The 19,590-nt window shown below is 34.9% G+C and overlaps 1 protein-coding gene across 2 annotated transcripts; it reads right to left on the reverse strand.

Moving 5' to 3' along the window:
- Nucleotides 1-281: 281 nt before the first annotated feature.
- LOC123549001 (uncharacterized) lies at nucleotides 282-18,452 on the reverse strand. 2 transcript variants are annotated; one of them, XM_045336740.2, is made up of 5 exons: nucleotides 18,293-18,452; nucleotides 15,046-15,209; nucleotides 13,752-13,838; nucleotides 2,098-2,862; nucleotides 282-814 (listed from the first exon to the last, which is right to left on the reverse strand). In XM_045336740.2, the coding sequence occupies exons 1-5, from the start codon at nucleotides 18,324-18,326 to the stop codon at nucleotides 689-691; spliced, it is 1,176 nt and encodes a 391-aa protein (XP_045192675.2). In that variant the 5' UTR covers nucleotides 18,327-18,452; the 3' UTR covers nucleotides 282-688. The 2 variants fall into 2 exon arrangements, with proteins under 2 accessions (XP_045192675.2, XP_053401728.1); XM_053545753.1 differs by lacking the exon at nucleotides 13,752-13,838.
- Nucleotides 18,453-19,590: the final 1,138 nt, after the last annotated feature.

Consider the following 19,590-nt stretch of genomic DNA (forward strand, 5'->3'; position numbering starts at 1 on the left):
CGATTTTTATGAACAGTTGTTATCACCTGATATGTGTCGGTATGACAACAAAACAAACAAATAAACCAATTGCCTACAAAAAATATTGCAGAACACATCAATACGGTCAGACATATTGATCAATTTATATGAGAGTAGAAGTATAGTAAAAGAAATGCATTTTTGATATACCACGGTTCGTATGACAATGAACACATACTCATTATATGTATTGATCGCATTGTTAAGGAACTTCATTCCTAAAGAACGTTGAATTGTTCAAAGTTTTTCTATCTATTAAATGTAATAGTGCAATAAACGCCAACATACTAGAATTTTATATAAGTCATAGGGATGTAATGTTATCGACATGCACTATAGAGTATTTTAGACATTATCACAACTGATGTTCATCTTCTTTGTCGGCCTTTCTTGTTTTGCAACTTTACATTGTTCCTTTCCGGGTTTTAAGATGGATCCGAAATAGAGACTCTTTTACAAGTCACTGCATCTACCATAGCTACCTGTTTCTACTCTGAGAGTATGTTTAAATCTTTCTGATAAACTGAAGTCCTGACTCTAACGTCCACAGTTAGCTTTCACACAGGTCGCGTAATATGTCACTTTCATACATGTCGCGTAATGTGTCACTTTCATACAGGTCGCTTAATATGTCACATTCATACAGTCGTGCTGAATGCAGGAAGTGTCACATAGGCGGAGCTGAAGGTGTGGTGTTTCTGTCACTAGAAAACGGTACCTCTTTCGTTAATTGTTGTTGTTGACTCTGGTATCTATTTTGTAATTCTTCATTTTGCTCTTGAAGGAACTTCATCTGAAATGAATGTTGTATTTTATCAATACATGTCTGCACATAGTATTACATATTTTGATATATCGTATCGTATCATATTATGTTGCATTGTATTGTATTAAATGCAATTCATGATAAACCTTATTAAATAACATAGAAATAACTACAGCCAGTAATGTTTTTCGAAGAAAATTTCCAATACAATTTGATTTTCAAACTGAAATAAAGAACTCTAATGCAAAGCTCTTAGTATACTTCAAAACATTTTAGAAAAAATATCAAACGAAGTTGTTGTTTACAGTGAATATGGAACAAGAACAGTTTCAGTCAAAAAAGTCCATTTTAATTCTCTTGATAAAATTACTCTCTAAGGTGCTCAAAACAGAATAAATGCATGTCACTGACCAAGGCTCCTGATCAAAATACTCGAGTAGAAGCGCCAAACAGAACACTTGTTCTATCCATGTCACTGACTAAGGTTACTGATGAAAATACACGCTAATGTGCGCAAAACAGAAAAATGCGTGTCACATAATCAATTGATATAACTGAGCTAAGCTTTTAATTTAAATCCTCGAATAGGTGCACAAAACAACAAATCCATGAACTGACCAAGGCTCATGATGAACATATTTCATTAGATACTCAAAAAGGAACAAATTATTAACATGCAACTGACCATGACGTTTGATGAAAATACTGACCAAAACTTGTAATAAAATCAATCGTTCGGGTGCACAAAACAGAACAAATGCACTTAACCGGCCTAGGCTCTTAGTCGATAAAACAGATACACAAACTGAAGTAAACATTCGATAATCTACTCATGCAGGTGCGCGAAACAGAACAAAAACATGTTATTGATCAAGAATGCGATGTATTTGCTCAAAATACGTTTAAAGGGTTACACTCAACGTTCATCGAAACACAAACTATCAGTTCTAATAATGACCATGAAATGAAAAACATCATTTGACGATCTCATAGAAAAAATGATCTTGCACCCAGGGGTGTAAGATGACTCACGTGCTGTAAATTATGACTGAATGCGTAAATAATATGTTACTAGAATAAAATAGTGCTTAAAAGAAAAGCCTCTGTTTTACGCTATGTCTTCTACAAACTGAAAAATATGGTATGCAAGAAAAAGAATCTATCACTAGCTGAAGGTGCGGATGTCAATATCTGGCCTTCGGGTACCCTGTTTTGCGGTAACTCGGCAGCGTTAACGCCTTAACAGTTACTCACTATCAACAAGTAAAATATTCTATAATCTGCTTGATATTTTAACGATTTATCGTTACCTGGCCTGGATCTTGCATGCAAGATTCATAACTCGGAGGCGGCGGCGGCAGTGATGTTGACAATGCACTTTGTTGTTGTGGCTGCTGCTGTTGCTGTTGCTGCATTAAATGAAGTTGTTGTTGTAGCGCAATCTGCTCCCTTAGTAATCTATTCTGTTCTTGTAATTGATGTACAGATGCTCCTGAGGTACTGCCTTGACCTTCATGATAATACAGCGTATTTTGGTTGGTCACACTCGGGTACTGAGAATACCCCACTGGTGGATGTACAACACTAGCATTCTCTGGTGGGTGTATGATGGCTCCAGAAAACCCGCCCCTATTTTTATCTATAACGTTACCATCAATTGTAATTTGTGTGTCTGCACTATAACTATCGTAGTTACGATTAGCACCAAAACCACCAGCTAAAGGTCTCGGTTCAGGAGCTGTTGTCATGACAACATTTCCAACCCCTCCCGCAACATAAAAATTATAAGGAGGATCAAGTCTTCGCTGCCTAGCTTTCAGCATATTGTACGGAGCGAGACCTTTACAACTACGATAGTGTATCACGATGCTTCCAACTGCTATTATTTCACTAACTAGAAGAGATGTTAGGATGCCTATTGCAAGGCATTGATTTGTATACCGGTTGGCTGTATAATTACAGTGGCTGAAGAAATCTGAAGGGTCACACTTCGGAACACCAAATATTGATACGAAGAAGATGCCAATAACTCCGCCAATAATTGTAATAACAGTAAGGATAACTTCAATGCAAGCCTGAAAATACAGAAAATACAAATTACAAAGTATGCATATACGTTTTCGCTCTCTATGAAGGTCGGATTATATATTTTTCTGAGTAACAACAAAAGATAATTTCTTTTTCTTTTCAAAATATTTTTGTCATTCACAAACTATTATGCACGATAAAGAAATACGTTCTGAGACCGGAACTGATTATATACCAGGATGTAGGAGTTGAGGGTCAGGGTGGGGGAGATTTCGACAGGGGGAACCTGGTATTTTAAATGCTAAATCCTGCATTCTGGGGAGTTTTAAGAGAAAGAAATTTTTGTCATCAAGACTTAGTGTTCTGCGTTTTCTTTTTACGAGGAGAAAAGTTTATATTTTAACTGATTTTTTATCATAAAGAGTAAAAATATTTTATTGTTATTTCACTTTTTCTAGTCAACCTGTTTTGTGGTATGTTTTCAGTAAAATGATCATTTTATTTTTATTTTAAAAAGTGTTGCAAGCTTTCTGCCAATACTGAATTCTAAGATTTCGACAAGGAAAATATGGCGATCGGTACTCTAGGTTTAACTTAAGAGATGTTATGTCAAATTAGCCTTGAAAACGAGAGCTGTTGGATGACAGTAACACTTGACTAAAATGAATAGAACTGTGGAAAAGGGAAATGATTTTGTAGAAATGCAAAACAGAGTTATGGGAACCTGTACAGTACATGTCAGCTTATCACAGTGGACAAGTGTGTTCAATCCATTTCCGTCAGTGGGTACTGAGCTACCAGCTTACATACAAAACAATACCAAAAAATTGCAAATTCGAAATTTAAAAGGGATATAGTTTTGTAATTATGCAAAGTAGAGTTATTAACTATGTGCAATGCATGTCAGATCATCACAGTAAAAACGTGTGTGTAGTTTCAGTACATTCCCATAATTGGGTACTGAGATAACAGCTTACATAAAAAAACTTAATAAAAAGCTGCTAAGTCAAAAATGGGGCATAAATTCATTAATTTGTAATGAAGCAAATATAGTTTTGCAACCTGTGCAATGAAAGTCAGTATATCACAGTGAATAAGTGTGTGAAGTTTCAATCCATTCCCACAAGTAGTTACTGGGATATCAGCTTACCTACAAAAACTTAACCAAATCGGGGCGACGACGCACGGGTGAGTCTAAGATGGCTGATTTCTGCCAACTTCGCCTTTTCCATTTGTCGCGGGAAGCGATATTTTTGGTTTTGGCGCGTTGCAGCCTTTTCACGTTGTCGTGGACGCCAGGCCGAAAAGGCGAGATTTCTGGTTTTGGCGCTTTGTCGTCTTTTCACTTTGTCGCCAGAGCGAAAAGGCAAGATTAAGAACTCGACGAGCGAAAAAACACAATGCGACAAGGCGAAATAGCGATATTTTTAACACTGCTATTTCGCTTTGTCCCAAGACAATGAGCCAAAAGAAAAATCTCGCCTATTTGCTTTGTCTCCTACCTGTAGCACATGCGCACACGATTGTTTTGAGGAGTAACTGTTACAGTTGATCATATATTTTATACAGCTCATGCGCTACAGGAAGGCAACATAGCGAAAAGGCGAAATTTTCTGGTATAGGTGGGCTGTCGCCTTTTCGCTTTGTCCCAGGTGACAAAGCGAAAAGGTGAAAAGGCTAGATTTCCCACTTTCGCGTAGTGGTTTTCCACTTGTGTTCTCAATCTCACCTTTTAACTCTGTCGGCCCCAAAAAAGTGAAGAGACATCAACGTGCCAAAACCAGAAAATTTACCTTTTCGCCCTGACGGGCGCCAGTGCAAACAGACGACAAGGCGCCAAAATAAAAAAAAACTCACATTTTCGCTTTGTTACAGGCGAAGTTGGCAGAAATCAGCCACCATATGTGTCTAATATATGTACCTTTTTTGGTATAGTTGAGCTAAAAATAATTTTAGCAGGAGATTTTATTAGGGTGCTAGACCCTTTTAGGACGTTGTATCATCTATGATTATTTTAAAAGTAAAATGTAGAATTCTAGTGAGTGTTTGGGTTAAAATTATCTCTATATTCTTACCAATAAGAAGGAAACATATATACTCTCAAAAGATAGTGCTCCCCTTCCCCACCTCCCTGCTTTCATGCCTATGTATACAGTGCAGGTTATTATTCATACACTGATTTTATCAGTATAACATAGAGCAGTCAAAATTACACCTTACAGTAGCTTTAATACTTTCCAATCAATTTTGGACTCTTCGTCAGCAGTATTAATTAATATTTAAACCTTGATAGAAATATTGTTCTTCCTAAATGATGAAAGAGTGTTATGGATTGTAGCTGATTTCTGCAAACTTCGGGGCAGGTGTTAGGTTTTGGCCCGTGGTGGCCTTTTCGCCTTGTTGCTTTGTTGCCCGGGACAAAGCAAAAAGGCAACAACCCGCCAATACCAGAAATCTCGCCTTTTCACTACGCCACCTTCCTGTAGCGCATACGCTGTATAAAATATACATTAGTTTGGGATAATTGGGATAACCAAGAACGTTTCCCGCCTAAAATGGATCGAAAATGCGACAACGCGCCAAAAAAAATCTGGCCTTTTCGCTTTGTCGCCGGCTTTGGTTCCTGCAACTGTCACATCTCATAACAATGGTGTGCGCATGCACTACAGGAAGGCGACAAAACGAAAGCACAAAAATTTTCTTTTGGTTCGTTGTCATCTTTAAGCTTTGTCCAAAGCTACAAGGCGACAAAGTGAAATAGTTAGTTTTTAACGTGCCGCTTACGGTGCATTAGAAATCTTGATATTTCGCCCTGCCGCGCTGTTGTTTTTCGCTTGTCGAGTTCTAAATCTCGACTTTTCACTCTGTCGCCCCCGACATAGTGAAAAGACATCAACACGCCAAAACCAGAAATCTCACCTTTTCGCCCTAGCGCCCGCGACAAAGAGATAAGGCGACAATGCGCTAAAACCAAAAATCTCGCCTCTTCGCTTTGTCATGGGAAATCAGCCATTATGCAATTATAAAATATAAAATCTAAAAGCGGTTCAAAGGTAAAGAATATGGCCTTCAGAGTCACCCTCCAGAATATAAGATAGTCGGCAACTAAGTTAAACAAATTCACTTTAGTTTACCAGTTCTTTGCTTTTAACCATTCGAATTTATTTTTTAAACATAAAATTTGTCAAAATACACGAAAGCTGATGTTTTCAACTAAAACAAGTTTTCACTTAAGTTTTTCATTTCTTTGTTTTAAAAATAGTATAAATTACCAGTTTTATGAAAAATACTAAAATGCTGATGACTTATGGGGAACACTGTCGCGCCCGATATTTTAGAAGACTGCAAAGAAACAGAATTTATAAATATTTATTATGGAAGTTAGCTCGGCTTACCATGTTAAATTTAAAGACTCAAAAACTCATAAGACACGACACTTTGACCAAAAATGCGAGTTTAGCCTTAGAGATAAATGTAAAAGTAACAGCCCAGAAAGTATCGGACATGACTCTGGACACCAAACTACCGCGTGTGATCTTGACTATACAGATTAGATTCATAATCTTTGCGTGCAGCAGGCATTCCACAGAGGTTGACGTCTGGCTTAAAATCGGGTGAAGATAAGAACAGACATGTCTTCGATGACGGTCCCAAGTCAAGACCATGACAAACCTCAGTCTTATGCGCGACATGCCAACTCATTCGTGGTTCTCGACTGATACAGCCGCCAACAAAAAGTCGCTGAAGTATAGACCAATTTACCAAAGGCAATTGCCTTTTTCGGGGAAGGGGGGAGGGGGGGGGAGCTCTACAACGGATCATGCAGTAAATTGCAAGAGAATTTAATGCTTCAGTGTAAATAAATTTTATATAAACTTATATAAAAGGATTTAGGTATTTGTTTACCATTTGTATTTTCTATTAAAGTTCTATGTTTTATGATTCAATTAAGTTTATGACGCATACAATAGAAGGTAGCATCGTGGATAAGATAACTAAGTAGAGCCAATGAGAATCGAGATCCCTAGTCACGTGATGCGGTTAAACCAATCGCCGTCTTGTAAATCATTCTTGTTTTGGATGCGGAAAGGATAAGTTCATTATATATTTGCTCGTAACAACCTCCACTTTCCCCTACCTCCTCCATATTTTAGGTCTGTAGACGTTCAAATTTTATTGTCGGTTTTTCTTTGGCTCTAGTTTCTTGTCGCTTGTATTATACAAATATGTCTGTATATATATATGTATTTTTAGCGTTAATTAGCTTCTAATTGTTTTGTCGGCGGTTTCTTATCGCCTGGATATAGATAACTCATACTTTTTCCTACACTTTAATGTAATTTTGTTTTCCGGTATTTTGTAAATAAATACCCTATATTCAATTCGAGTACGAAAGTCTGACCCTATATTCACGTTATCTTGAAGCTTCAACATGCAGTGAAATCATTAACATTCGTGTGGGACTATTTTTCATAGATGTCATAGCTGCGTCAATCCATGAAATAACAAGCGCTGTCCGTAAGACAGCGCTCTCCGCTTTTCGTAGATTTGACCTCTACTTTAAAAAGGAAGATACATAAAGACCCTACTATTCAGAGGGGTTAAAGGTCAAGTACGGAAGGGGTACTGACATTTTTCTTTATTTTGATGGAATTAAATTATATCAGGAAAATAAGTCTAAATATATTAAGTATAAAGACTTTGCTAAACTCAAATTATAATCTATTTATTTTTATTTATTTTATTTTATTTATTTTATCTATTATTATTATAGCAGATGATGATGATAATCTTATACTGTACTAAAACAATATCCAGAAAGCGAACATTGTCAAAAACTATAAATATGAAAGGGGCATAATTCTGTCAAAAATACAATTACAGTTATGGGGATTGTAACCACACATGCAGATGATGATTATAAAGGAATATTTTTAATTTCAAGTCATTCTCTTTTATAAAGTACCAAAGATATGTCTATAAACGAAGCTTTCGAAAAAAAATTAACATGAAAATAATTCCAAGTATAACAACTTGGTTATTTTGACCTTGGGTATAATAGACCCAGTCCCTGCAATACTTTGTTTGTATGCTAAACAATGTTTATGTGAAGTTACAGTTGATATAAGCAATAGTAATAAAGATATGACAGAAAAACACAGGTTGCCGGAAAACTCTAACCTTGAAAATAACCTAATATAAGTATAACACCTTGGTGACCTTGATCTTGTTCGATTTGCTCAAACCACCGAATTTCATTCCTACGAAATCAGAGGATTTCACACTAGATCAAATAATTATGCATATTTAAAATATGTCTAAAACTGATGAAGAAATGATGTATCGGCAGAAAATATTTGATAAAAACGAAGATTTTTCCTATATAAGTCTATTTAAAACTTGGGACCCCAGTTAGGGCCTTTTTCACCCTAGGGGCATAATTTGAACAAATTTGGTAGAGGACTACTAGGCAATGCAACAAAACAAATATCAAAAGCCTAGGCCTTGCAGTTTCAGACAATAAGATTTTTAAGGTTTTTCCTCCCTTTATAAGTCTAAGTAAAATTTGGGAACCCCTGGGTGGGGCCTCTTTTCGCCTCAAGGGCATAATTTGAACAGTTTTGGTAGAGGACCGCTAGGCTATACAACATACCAAATATCAAAAGCCTAGGCCTTGCAGTTATAGTGCATGTCAATTTGTGGGAATATGGGCCGCCGTGAGAAAAATATTGAGAAATATAGAGACCTATCCCACATTGTAGATTGAAGTGAGTTATCGTAATATCCCATGTATCTCTTTCCAGACACGCGACTGGAAAAAATTATGACGTCATAAATATGGCGGCTTAAGAAAAAATGAAAAAACGTAGGCTGCTGAATATAAATAAAAAAAATATTGCGACAAAGTATATGCAGATTCTGAAAAAAAAACCTTCCCAGAAAAATTAAAATCCAGCAATTACAGGGTGTGCTTTCCGTCGTTTCATATGATTCCTTTACTCTTTATACCTATTTACCAAATAATCCAATGAATTACAAAATTACTGCTTTCATTAAACGCCTTTTCTTGTGTATTTAGTTTCAGTTAAGCCTTTTTCTGCTTGTAACATTGCTAAAAATAAGTTCCATGTGAACGTGTGAGGCAGATTGTCAAAGCATCTCCGTATTAAACGATGTCCGGTAAGGGAATGCAGTTTTTCGAGAGATAATAAGTAATCCATGAGAACTACTTCTACCTAGCTTGTCGTATGATTTAAAAAAACGTTAAACATAGTTATATGTGGCTACTATATGAAAAATAATTCACGCATTCTTGATGAAGTTTTCAAATACAAACAGTCAGTTGTTGCTCGAATAATTGACATTTTTTTTATGTCAGGGAGGTGTAGTTATTAAATGAAACTAACAATTCAAAGACTACAATACTGCATCGCTTGGGATTGATATATCTCCATATCTTAAATTGATTTACACTTTCAAGTTTATTTACTGGAGTTTTTCTCTATTCAGATGGGGATGTTCCCCATACAATCTTCTGCAAGTATATCAGCTTAGATAACTATCTGTTACTAGATACGTAGTTTGTCACAATCAGCTGTAGGTCATGTTGTTTGTCGGTTATATGCGACGTTTAATAAATACACTTTCCTTAACTTTTATATAATCTTCATATATTTGCAAGAGCGACTTTCAAGAATTCAATGAACGTTATCAACATGTCCTTTTGCAGATATACTCCTATTATCAAGTGCAAGAATATTCTACTAAATTTCACGATTGTAATTCAGACTTATGTGGGTTATTTTTTTTAAAGTTTAATAGCAATTTAAAAACACTTCGATTACTAAGTGCATCAAAACAGTAGTTATTTATCAATTTTAATGAAAATTTTCACAAATGATGAAATGTTTTATCATATGCGGTTCTGACCCTCTTATTTGGAGATATGTTGCATATTCGGTGTTCATTCTTTTGTCAGCTTGATGCTACACTTTCCTCTTTGATCGTGACCAACGAAAGAGGTGGACCACGCCATGACTCGTGGTTCTTAAAGGCCATTGGGACTGAGTTGCTTTGATATTTTTCTACTTTCCTGATTTGTCGGATCCTTAATAATGTTCTGCTGGTATTCTGCTTTCTGTAACGGCATGGAGAACATGCGCAAATAATTTGTTAAAAGCTTTAAAAAGATTCCTTGAATGTATAGAACGCAAATAATCAAGATAATAGAAGACTTGGTTTGACTAAGTTTGTTCCTGAGAGGTTTAGAAAGGTGAAAAAAAAAAGCTGAATTATATTATAATGATATTTAACGAACTTCATAATACTAAAGGACCAGAGGCTATTTACGTATTTAATGTAAATATTTACTCGATCATTTTTTTGTGTTTCAATTAATAGTGTGCCCTCAGTTTCCCTTGCGTGAATAAGACACTCAGCAGTTCGGGGATTAAGTTTACGTATAATGTTCTATAACACTGGAATATGGTGGAGATATAGAGTGTGAGCATTATTGCCAAACTACTGTTTAAGCACACCAGCATTGTTTTGCAACTGACCGTTCCAAGGCTTTGCCGCACTACATTCCTTTATTTTACGTTTTAAGCTTTCTGTCTATTGGCTTTACTTAGTTCATGTATTTATCATGTTCTTACCTATACATGCATTGCTGCAGAGTTTTACGGTTCAAAGATGCGTTGCATTAACATGAATCAGAGTTTATCACAAATCGGATCTGTTGAGAAATATTTTCAGTTTCAGAGAAAGAATGATGAAAGAAGAAAATGAAATGATTATCCCATGCCCTGATGCCCCTCCTCCTACAATTAGCTAAACATAATTACGGAAAGCCCATAATAAACGTTTAAAATGCAGGTTTGATAAATAATATTGTTTATAGATACTTTTGTTATCGCGGAGCTGAAGACGAATTAAGTAAAACGCTTTCAGTGTTGATGTCAAGTTTGAATGCATATGATTAACCAGTAATTCTGAGTAATTAAGTCGACTATTATGAATCTAACTTCAAGAAAATATTTGTTAAATTTCCACCGGCATAGTCGTCTTGATCGTACTTAAATCTTGTTTAAATAAAATTGCAAACAATGCATGTAATATGCACATGTTCTAATAATAACAGCATAGACAATTACTTGTGCCGACATTGATTTGTATTGCATTTTCGACAAAATCCTTTCCTTCTAGGTACTGATTAAAACCAGATATTAATAACGTATTTTCCCTTATTGTATGTTATTTCTTGTAACGTTTGGAAATAATCTTATTTCAGATTCAACGCCATAAGATTAGTCGAAAATATTTTATTTCAAGAGGTAGAAGCGATATGTAAAAATGCATTGTAAATTAGGTGGGTGGGTACAAAATAAACAACTAAAATAACTTAAATATACTTTCTACTGAGAAAGTGCAAAAATAATATATTTGATATGTCCAATTGCCTTGTTTAATAACATCATATTCGATATTATAAGCAATTTTACTAATATTTTCAATCATTATTCAGCAGTATTATTTTCGTAAACGGTCGCCATATTGATGACGTCATTTCCGGATCCAGTCGCGGTCCCCAGAAGAGATACATACATATCTGTGATCTTGGCTGAAAGTCAAACTGAGTTACAAAATGCATTATATGCTATGCAAGATTACTGTGCCTTATGGAATTTACAAGTTAATGCTGCTAAAACAAAAGTTGTTGTGTTTACAAAATCTAAAGTTGGTAGTAGAAATTTTGAATTTTTCTATGATAATATAAAACTTGATCTTGTAGAAGACTTCTCTTATCTTGGGGTACAGTTTAATTATAATGGTAACTTCTCAAAAACAAAGAAAAGACTGGTTGACCAGGCTAGAAAAGCTATGTTCGCTTTAATTACAAAATCTCGCAAACTTAACCTTCCAATTTCTATTCAGATTCATTTATTCGATTCTATGATTACTCCTATTTTGATATTTGGGTCGGAAGTATGGGGCTTTGAGAATATTCGAATCATTGAACAGTTCCAATTAAAATACTGTAAGTTTATACTTAAACTTAAACCTTCCACACCAAATTGTATGGTTTTTGGTGAATTGGGTATAAAACCCATTAGCTTACTGGTTAAATCCAGATTATTATGTTATTGGAGTAAAGTTATTAATGCAAGGGAGGAAAAGATATGTAAGGTTTTATATAACACTGTTTATAGTTTACATTCTAATAATATTATCAAGTCACCATGGATATCTTCTATTGAAAAATGTCTAGATGAATAGGATTATCTGAGTATTTTATAAATCAATCTGTAAATGACACTATTCACTTCAAATCTTTAGTGAAGTCAAGGTTGTATGATCAGTTTTTGCAGAATTGGAATAGCAATGTTTTTAAACTCTTCTAATGTTTGAAATACAGATTTTTAAGACAAACCATTGTTTTGAAGAATACCTTTATTTACTTCCCAGTAGTTTAGCTTTTATTTTGTGCAAATTTCGAACTACTAATCACAAATTGCCAGTTGAAAAAGGGCGATATATGGATATTGAACAAAATCAGAGACTCTGTCATTTGTGTAATTCCAATTCTCTAGGGGATGAGTTTCATTACTTATTTGAATGTAATTTTTTAATGATGACAGAAAGAAATACATTGCAGCTTATTACAGAATTCACCCTAATGTTTACAAATTTGAGGAACACATGAACAATAATAATAGACCAAAACTTACTAAACTAGCTTCATTTTGCAAAATTATTTTGGCTGCTTTTCGATAGATTCATCCTCCATGTAAAATTTCTTTTGATTTAGATAATTTAGTAACTGTAATGTTAGGCAAAATATTTTCAAATCTGATACTTGTAACAATTAACTACATTATCTTATTATGTAAGAGCATACTGTTCATATGTTTATGTAACTGTTTCTTGACTGTTATATTTTGTTACTTGTGTTGTCATGATCACATGCATGTAATATGCCATGATCGAAAATAAATTGAATTGAATTGAATTGAATATTATTTTTGTCTTGGACCAAGGAATAATTTGGTATATGTGGCTATATTTCTCAACTACTTTCGAGCGGGATTACGAATGGCCGTGGACTATTACAGACAAGAAGATTTTTAAAGATATGCACATTTAAAATATGACTAAAATTGATGAAGAAATGATGTCTCGGCAGAAGATATTTGATAAAAAAAAAGAAGTTTTATTCTATATAAGTCTATGTAAAACTTGGCACCCCCATGGCAGGGCCTTTTCAACCAAGGGGCATAATTTGAACACTTTTGGTAGAGGACCACTAGGCAATGCAACATACAAAATATCAATAGCCTATGTCTTGTGGTTTCAGGCAAGAATTTTTTTTAAAGGTTTTTCCTATATAAGCCTAAGTAAAACTTGGGACCCCCTGGGTGGGGCGTATTTTCACCTCAGGGGCATAATTTGAATAATATTGGTAGGGGACCACTAGGCACTGCAACATACCAAATATCAAAGCCTTTGGCCGTGTGGGTTTGGACAAGAAGATTTTCAAATTTGTTCCCTATATGAGTCTACGTGAACCCCAGGGCGGAGCCATATTTGACCCTAGGGGGATAATTTGAACAATCTTGGTAGAGGTCAACTAGATGGTGCTACATACCAAATATCAAAACCCTAGGACCTGTGGTTTTGGACAAGACATTTTTCCTTTCGGTTGCCATGGCAACCAGAGTTCTGTATGGAATTTAATTCTTTGAACAATTTTTAAAGAAGACCATCCAAGGAACATCCCTATGAAGTTTCATCAAAATTGGCACGGTGGTTTGTTTAGGAGTAGATGTTGTTTAAAAGAAAGTATGGACGGATGAAGGACGCCAGACGACGGACGGAAGACGGTGAGAGATCACAATAGCTCAACCTGCTCAAGTGAGCTGAAAATACAATTACTTACATATTGTGATAAACTTTGCAGTATGGCCGAGTCGTTGGAGGTGAACTTTCGGTACATGAAAAAATCCATCAGGCTTGCTAGGATCATCTAACAGTTGGAAAAGTAGTGAGTGTTATTGTAGCATATTTCGATATAGCATAATCATTTTAATGCGAAAGTGTTACATTCATATACATCTTATGTAAGTAAAACATTGCTTCAGACAAAACAATTAAAGGTGAATATGAACATATATCTAACATACAAACAGTAAAAAACTGTGATACGGATATAGCCAATAAATAGATAAAAGTTCAAAAAATTGTGATTTAAAAAGTGATTTCCTAAGTTAGAAATTGTGAAAAATATGTTTCCGACAGTTCTGCGGATTATTCCTCGATAAAAACAGTCGCTCGCGTACATTGTAGTTCTAAAACGCTAATGAGTAACGCAATCATAAAATCACACCAAGTGACCAACGACAAGGAATTGTCCTTTCAATATCAAAATAAAAATATCTGGTAATTAAAATAGATATATGTTTCTTTTGGTAATTAAAATAGATTTATGTTTCATGAAGAACATAACAAACAGCTTTTTTATTGCAAAATATATAGAATACTAAAACCAGAATCAAGTCTGATCCTTTAAAAAGGATGAAAATGAAAACTACCATAGAAAGCAATTATGTTTTAAATTGTTGTTTTATTAAAATATAATTTCGGTTAAATTCTTATAACTGGACATCAATCTGTTGCCAATTTTGCATAATGTTCTACTTTTTTGTCGACATACATATTATCTGTTATCAGGTACACTAAAGCTACATGAAGTTAATAATTAATCTGACGACCAAAATTCATATGATGTCTGCCTTAATTCCGTCAGTAGATGAAATTTGTTGTTTTTGAGTCAGTAGGTCTAAGGGCAAGGTCTTTGTGACGTCACAGCTGAAAAACGGTTTCCGTTCATTCTTGGTCTCGCAAGGCCAATACTTCATAGAATGATTGCCTATGGTCAGAAGATAATCTTTTTTGTTTTTTAGGTCAGTACGTGCAAGGTTAAAGTCACAGTGACCATGGAACTGAAAACGGTTTCCACCAGTCAACTAAAGAATACTTGGGCCTACAGTAGTCAACATTCATAGGATTGTTGTTTTGGTAAGTAGGTGACCTCTAGCCTCAAGTCAAAAGTCAAGGTCAAAGTGACATTGAGAATGAAAGGGTTTTCTAAAAACTTACGATCGGAAAGGCCATCATAAAAAGCTCTTGTCGTATTCTAATTTTCTAATTATAAAAATAGTATTAAAACCTACTGCGCATCCAACGATAAAGGCTCCAACAAAATACGGAGGACCAAATGTGTCCTTCTGTCCCTTAGTATATTTTACGGCTACACCGCCAAGTATAAGTAGTAGAATACCCAGCAGGCATTTGACAACGAACAGTATCATATATCGCCTCCTCACTCTTGCTATTTCTGAAACATAATAATTATATTTAACAAGAGATCACAGAGTGATCTTGGCGCCCACCATTGAGCCATTTTTTGAATGTTCCAAATTTCAAGACTAGCTCAAATCAAGGTCAAAGTTCATTTAGGTACACAAAACTGAGCATGTGGTCCATGCATGTGGTCCAAATTTGAAAGCTGTAGCTTGATAAATGTGTAAGTAGGTCACTAGACCAATTTCAAGGTCAAAGTTCATTTCGGTACACAAAACTATGCATGTGCTTTAAATTTGAAGGCTGTAGCTTAAGAAATGTGAATATAGCTACTAGGTAAAACACAAGGTCAAATTTCAATTCAGAACACAAAACTATACAGGTGGTTCAAATTTAAAGTCTGCAGCTTGAGAAATGTGAAAGTAGGTCACTAGGTCAATCTCAAGATCAAAGTTCATTTCGGTACACAAAACTATGCATGCGGTCCAAATTTGAAGCCTGTACCTTCAAAAATGTGAAAGTAGGTCACTAGGTCAATGTCAAAGTTTATTTCGGTACACAAACCTATGCATCTGCTTGAAGGCTATAGCTACAGAAATATGAAAGTAGGTCACTAGGTCAAGATCAAGGTCAAAGTTCATTTCAGTACACAAAACTACGCATGTGGTCCAAATTTGAAGGCTGTAGCTTGAGAAATGTGAAAGTAGGTCACTAGGTCAAATCAAGGTAAAGTTTCATTTCGGAACACAAAACTATATGCATGTGGTCCAAATTTGAAGCCTGTAACTTCAAAAATATGAAAGTAGGTCACTAGGTCAATGTCAAGGTCAAAGTTTATTTCGGTACACAAACCTATGCATGTGGTCCATATTTGAAGGTTCTAGCTACAGAAATGTGAAAGGTCACTAGGTCAATCTCAAGGTCAAGGTTCATTTCTGCACACAAAACTATGCATGTGGTCCAAATCTGAAGGCTGTAGCTTGAGAAATATGAAAGTAGGTCAATAGGTCTAAATCAAGGTTAAATTTTATTTCAGAACACAAAACTATGCAAGTGGCCCAAATTTGAAGCCTGTACCTTAAAAAATGTGAAAGTAAGTAACTAGGTCAATGTCAAGGGCAAAGTTTATTTCGGTACACAAACCTATGCATGTGGTCCAAATTTGAAGGCTGTAGCTACAGAAATGTGAAAGTAGGTCACTAGGTCAAGATCAAGGTCAACTCATGTCAAGGTTCATATCTAGCCACTCAAAACTATACATGTGGTCCAAATTTGAATGTTGTAGGTTATAGACAAAAATTCCCTATATAAGTCTATATAAACCATGTGACCCCCTGGGCGGTGCCATATTTGAACCTAGAAGGATAATTGGAACAAACTTGGTAGAGAACAACTAGACGATGCTACATTACAAATATCAAAGCCCTAGGAATTGTGGTTTGGACAAGAATATTTTCAAAGTTTTTCCCTATATAAACCATGTGATCCCCGGGGCGGGACCATATTTGACCCTTGGGAAATAATTTGAAAGATCTTGGTAGAGGACCACTAGATGATGCTACACACCAAATATCAAAGCCCTAGGCCCTGTGGTTTTGAACAAGAAGACTTTCAAAGTTTTTCCATATATAAATCTATGTAAAATATAAAAATAAACAAAGGGCCATAACTAACTCAAAAATTGTGAACCAGTCTGATTTTCAGGGGGACACAACTAGGGTAATAATACATCATTCTGACAAAGTTTGGTAAAAATCCCCCAATTAGTTTCTGAGGAGATGCGATATCGAGAAATTGTTAACGGACCGACGGACGGACGGACGGAAGGACGACGGACCACGGACGCAGAGTGATTTGAATAGCCAATCATCTGATGATGGTTGGCTAAAAATGGTGGTAGTGTTACAACTGATCGAGTGCATCAGACGGATATGCATAACGTGCATATATTTTTAAACCATATCCTGTTTAAAGCCCAGTCTATGCATTTGGACACAATGATTCAGCAAGATTTTAGTCCTGCAAGTATTTATGAAATATATACAATAAATAAGTGTATTAAGGTATTTCTCAGTGCTCAACGAAGCGTGACTACCGCTCTCGAAGCGCTCGCATTAGTTTTATTCGGATAAATAGAGATTATGTTGTCGTTGTCGGAAAAGAATATGAAATATCCATTTCATAAAATCTATAAGAAAATCCTTTGAAAGTATATAACTCAACCAAAAAACAAAAACATTCCAGACTTGGTTTCACTAAATCTGTTCTTGAGAGGTAATGAAATATGCAACAACATTCACGCCCCCTAGCAACGACTTAAACGGAACTCTGTTAACATAGGCATCGAAGGGAGATTGTAACATCATTGAAAGATAACTGAATCAACCCGTAAGGTTATGTTAATTTTTACGTAGACGTTGATGTAATTTTAAACTTTCACGTGGCGATGCCACAACTGAAAATTGAAAAACTATAGTCGCAGCATTTCAAGAATAATGTGGATGCCTCTTCTGTACCGAAACAACTTCATGGATTTTTAATAGCGGCTTTATAGCACTTCAATACAAATTTTGAGAAACGCTTAATTTTGAGATAAATGATAGTCAACACGGGGGAGGCGGGGGTGAGGCGGGGGATGGGAGTGTTATTGAGCTTGTTATTGACGACGTAAAGATGAAGTAATGTTAAGTAATTTTGTAAATTCATGCGACGTGACTTATAACACGTTCTACATGTACATAGGTGACATCGGTCACGACTGAAATTCACATAAGAAAACAACATATTAGAATAAGGTTTAATGAATATTAAAATATTTGAATACAAATTACAGCAGTGAAATAATTACCCTAACTAGATCTACCATAAGGGATGAAGCAATTTTTAAAGCCCTCGATTCGAGGCTTGAGTTTAAATACGCCATGTTTAACAAAAACGTTAATTTATAGCCACGTTAATATGAATTTATTCAAATACCGAAGATAAAGAGCTGTTGACAACTGCTGTCAGATTCCTCAATTTGATTTTAAGTTAAATATATTTGATGAAAGAAGAACAAAGTGAAAGTAGAACGCAGAGACATATTTATCTACTTATAGTATCTCAAAAATTATTTACCGTTTTCGTCATTCTCCTGTGTAGATCCCTGCATTTTCTTTTTTACACTCTCAGTATAAAAATCAAGCTAACTGTTCCACAATAAAACGCTTATAAAGTCTACCGTATCAATGAATTTGTTGTGTAAACAACTGTTGCAAAATACAACGCAGGAGTGTATGTAAAATGGGAACAGTCGTTTTAAATAAATATCTCTGCAATAAAATCCTCTTTGATAGCATTGTTAAACAAAATTTACAATATCTCTTATCTCTGACTCTAGAGAAAAAAGGCTTTTCTAGAAAGTTTTAGCGTCATTATGAAGAAATAAATAAACATTATAACATGTTACATGTACTTGATCTCAAACAGACTAGAGCGTATGCAGTTTATTGATTTACTGCACAATGTTTATGTTATTTACATATTGCTTCAAGTACTATACAGGTTGGTAAGTACAAGCTAAATTTTCCGGGACATGTATATTGTTTATATTATTCACGTGGTTTTGTATGTCAATACATTTTGGTTACTGATTTTGCCAACATATGCTTCGGGCTTCTTACTTTTTGCCCAAAAGCGTTTTTTCACCAAAATGTTTCAGGAGCAGATACATTAGGTAAATGTAAATGAGTAAGGATGTCTTAAACTTTTTGTCATATTTGGAAAAAAATGGACACAGCTATCAGAAACTGTTTGATAACAATGTTATATGAATCATTTTTCTACTCTGTAAAGAGGGCATTAATAATACTATAATTCTATAGAGCTATTTCCTAAATTTTATTCTTTTTTCTCTGTTAAACAATAAAAATATATTTTCCAGATGTAAAAATCAGAACCCGCGACCCTAAATAATGTTATCCAGATCCAGATATGTAATCAGATGATCCAGATATGTAATCAGATGATCCAGATATGTAATCAGACAGACGTCTTTGTACACCTAAACAGATAATCAATCAAGACCTGAAGTTTTTCTACTAAAACATAATTAAATGTGCAGTAATGTCCTGAAGTGTATGGTAAAAGCTCCGAAAGTCAATATAGAAGATAATATTTTCATAGAAAAATAAGAAAATCCAGATCTTTATTCTGTTTATAGCAATATTTTATTTCTTTAATTTTAACACAATCATTTAATACTTCTTTAACAAAAAGCTGAGAATCGAAAGATGTCATATTATCATTTTGCTAGTTCCTTTCCAAAGATGTCATATTATCATTTGCTAGTTCCTTTCCAAAGATGTCATATTATCATTTTGCTAGTCCCTTTCCAAAGATTCATATTATCATTTTGCTAGTTCCTTTCCAAAGAT

Source organism: Mercenaria mercenaria, chromosome 6, assembly GCF_021730395.1.
Source record: "Mercenaria mercenaria strain notata chromosome 6, MADL_Memer_1, whole genome shotgun sequence".
Lineage (NCBI taxonomy): Eukaryota > Metazoa > Mollusca > Bivalvia > Venerida > Veneridae > Mercenaria > Mercenaria mercenaria.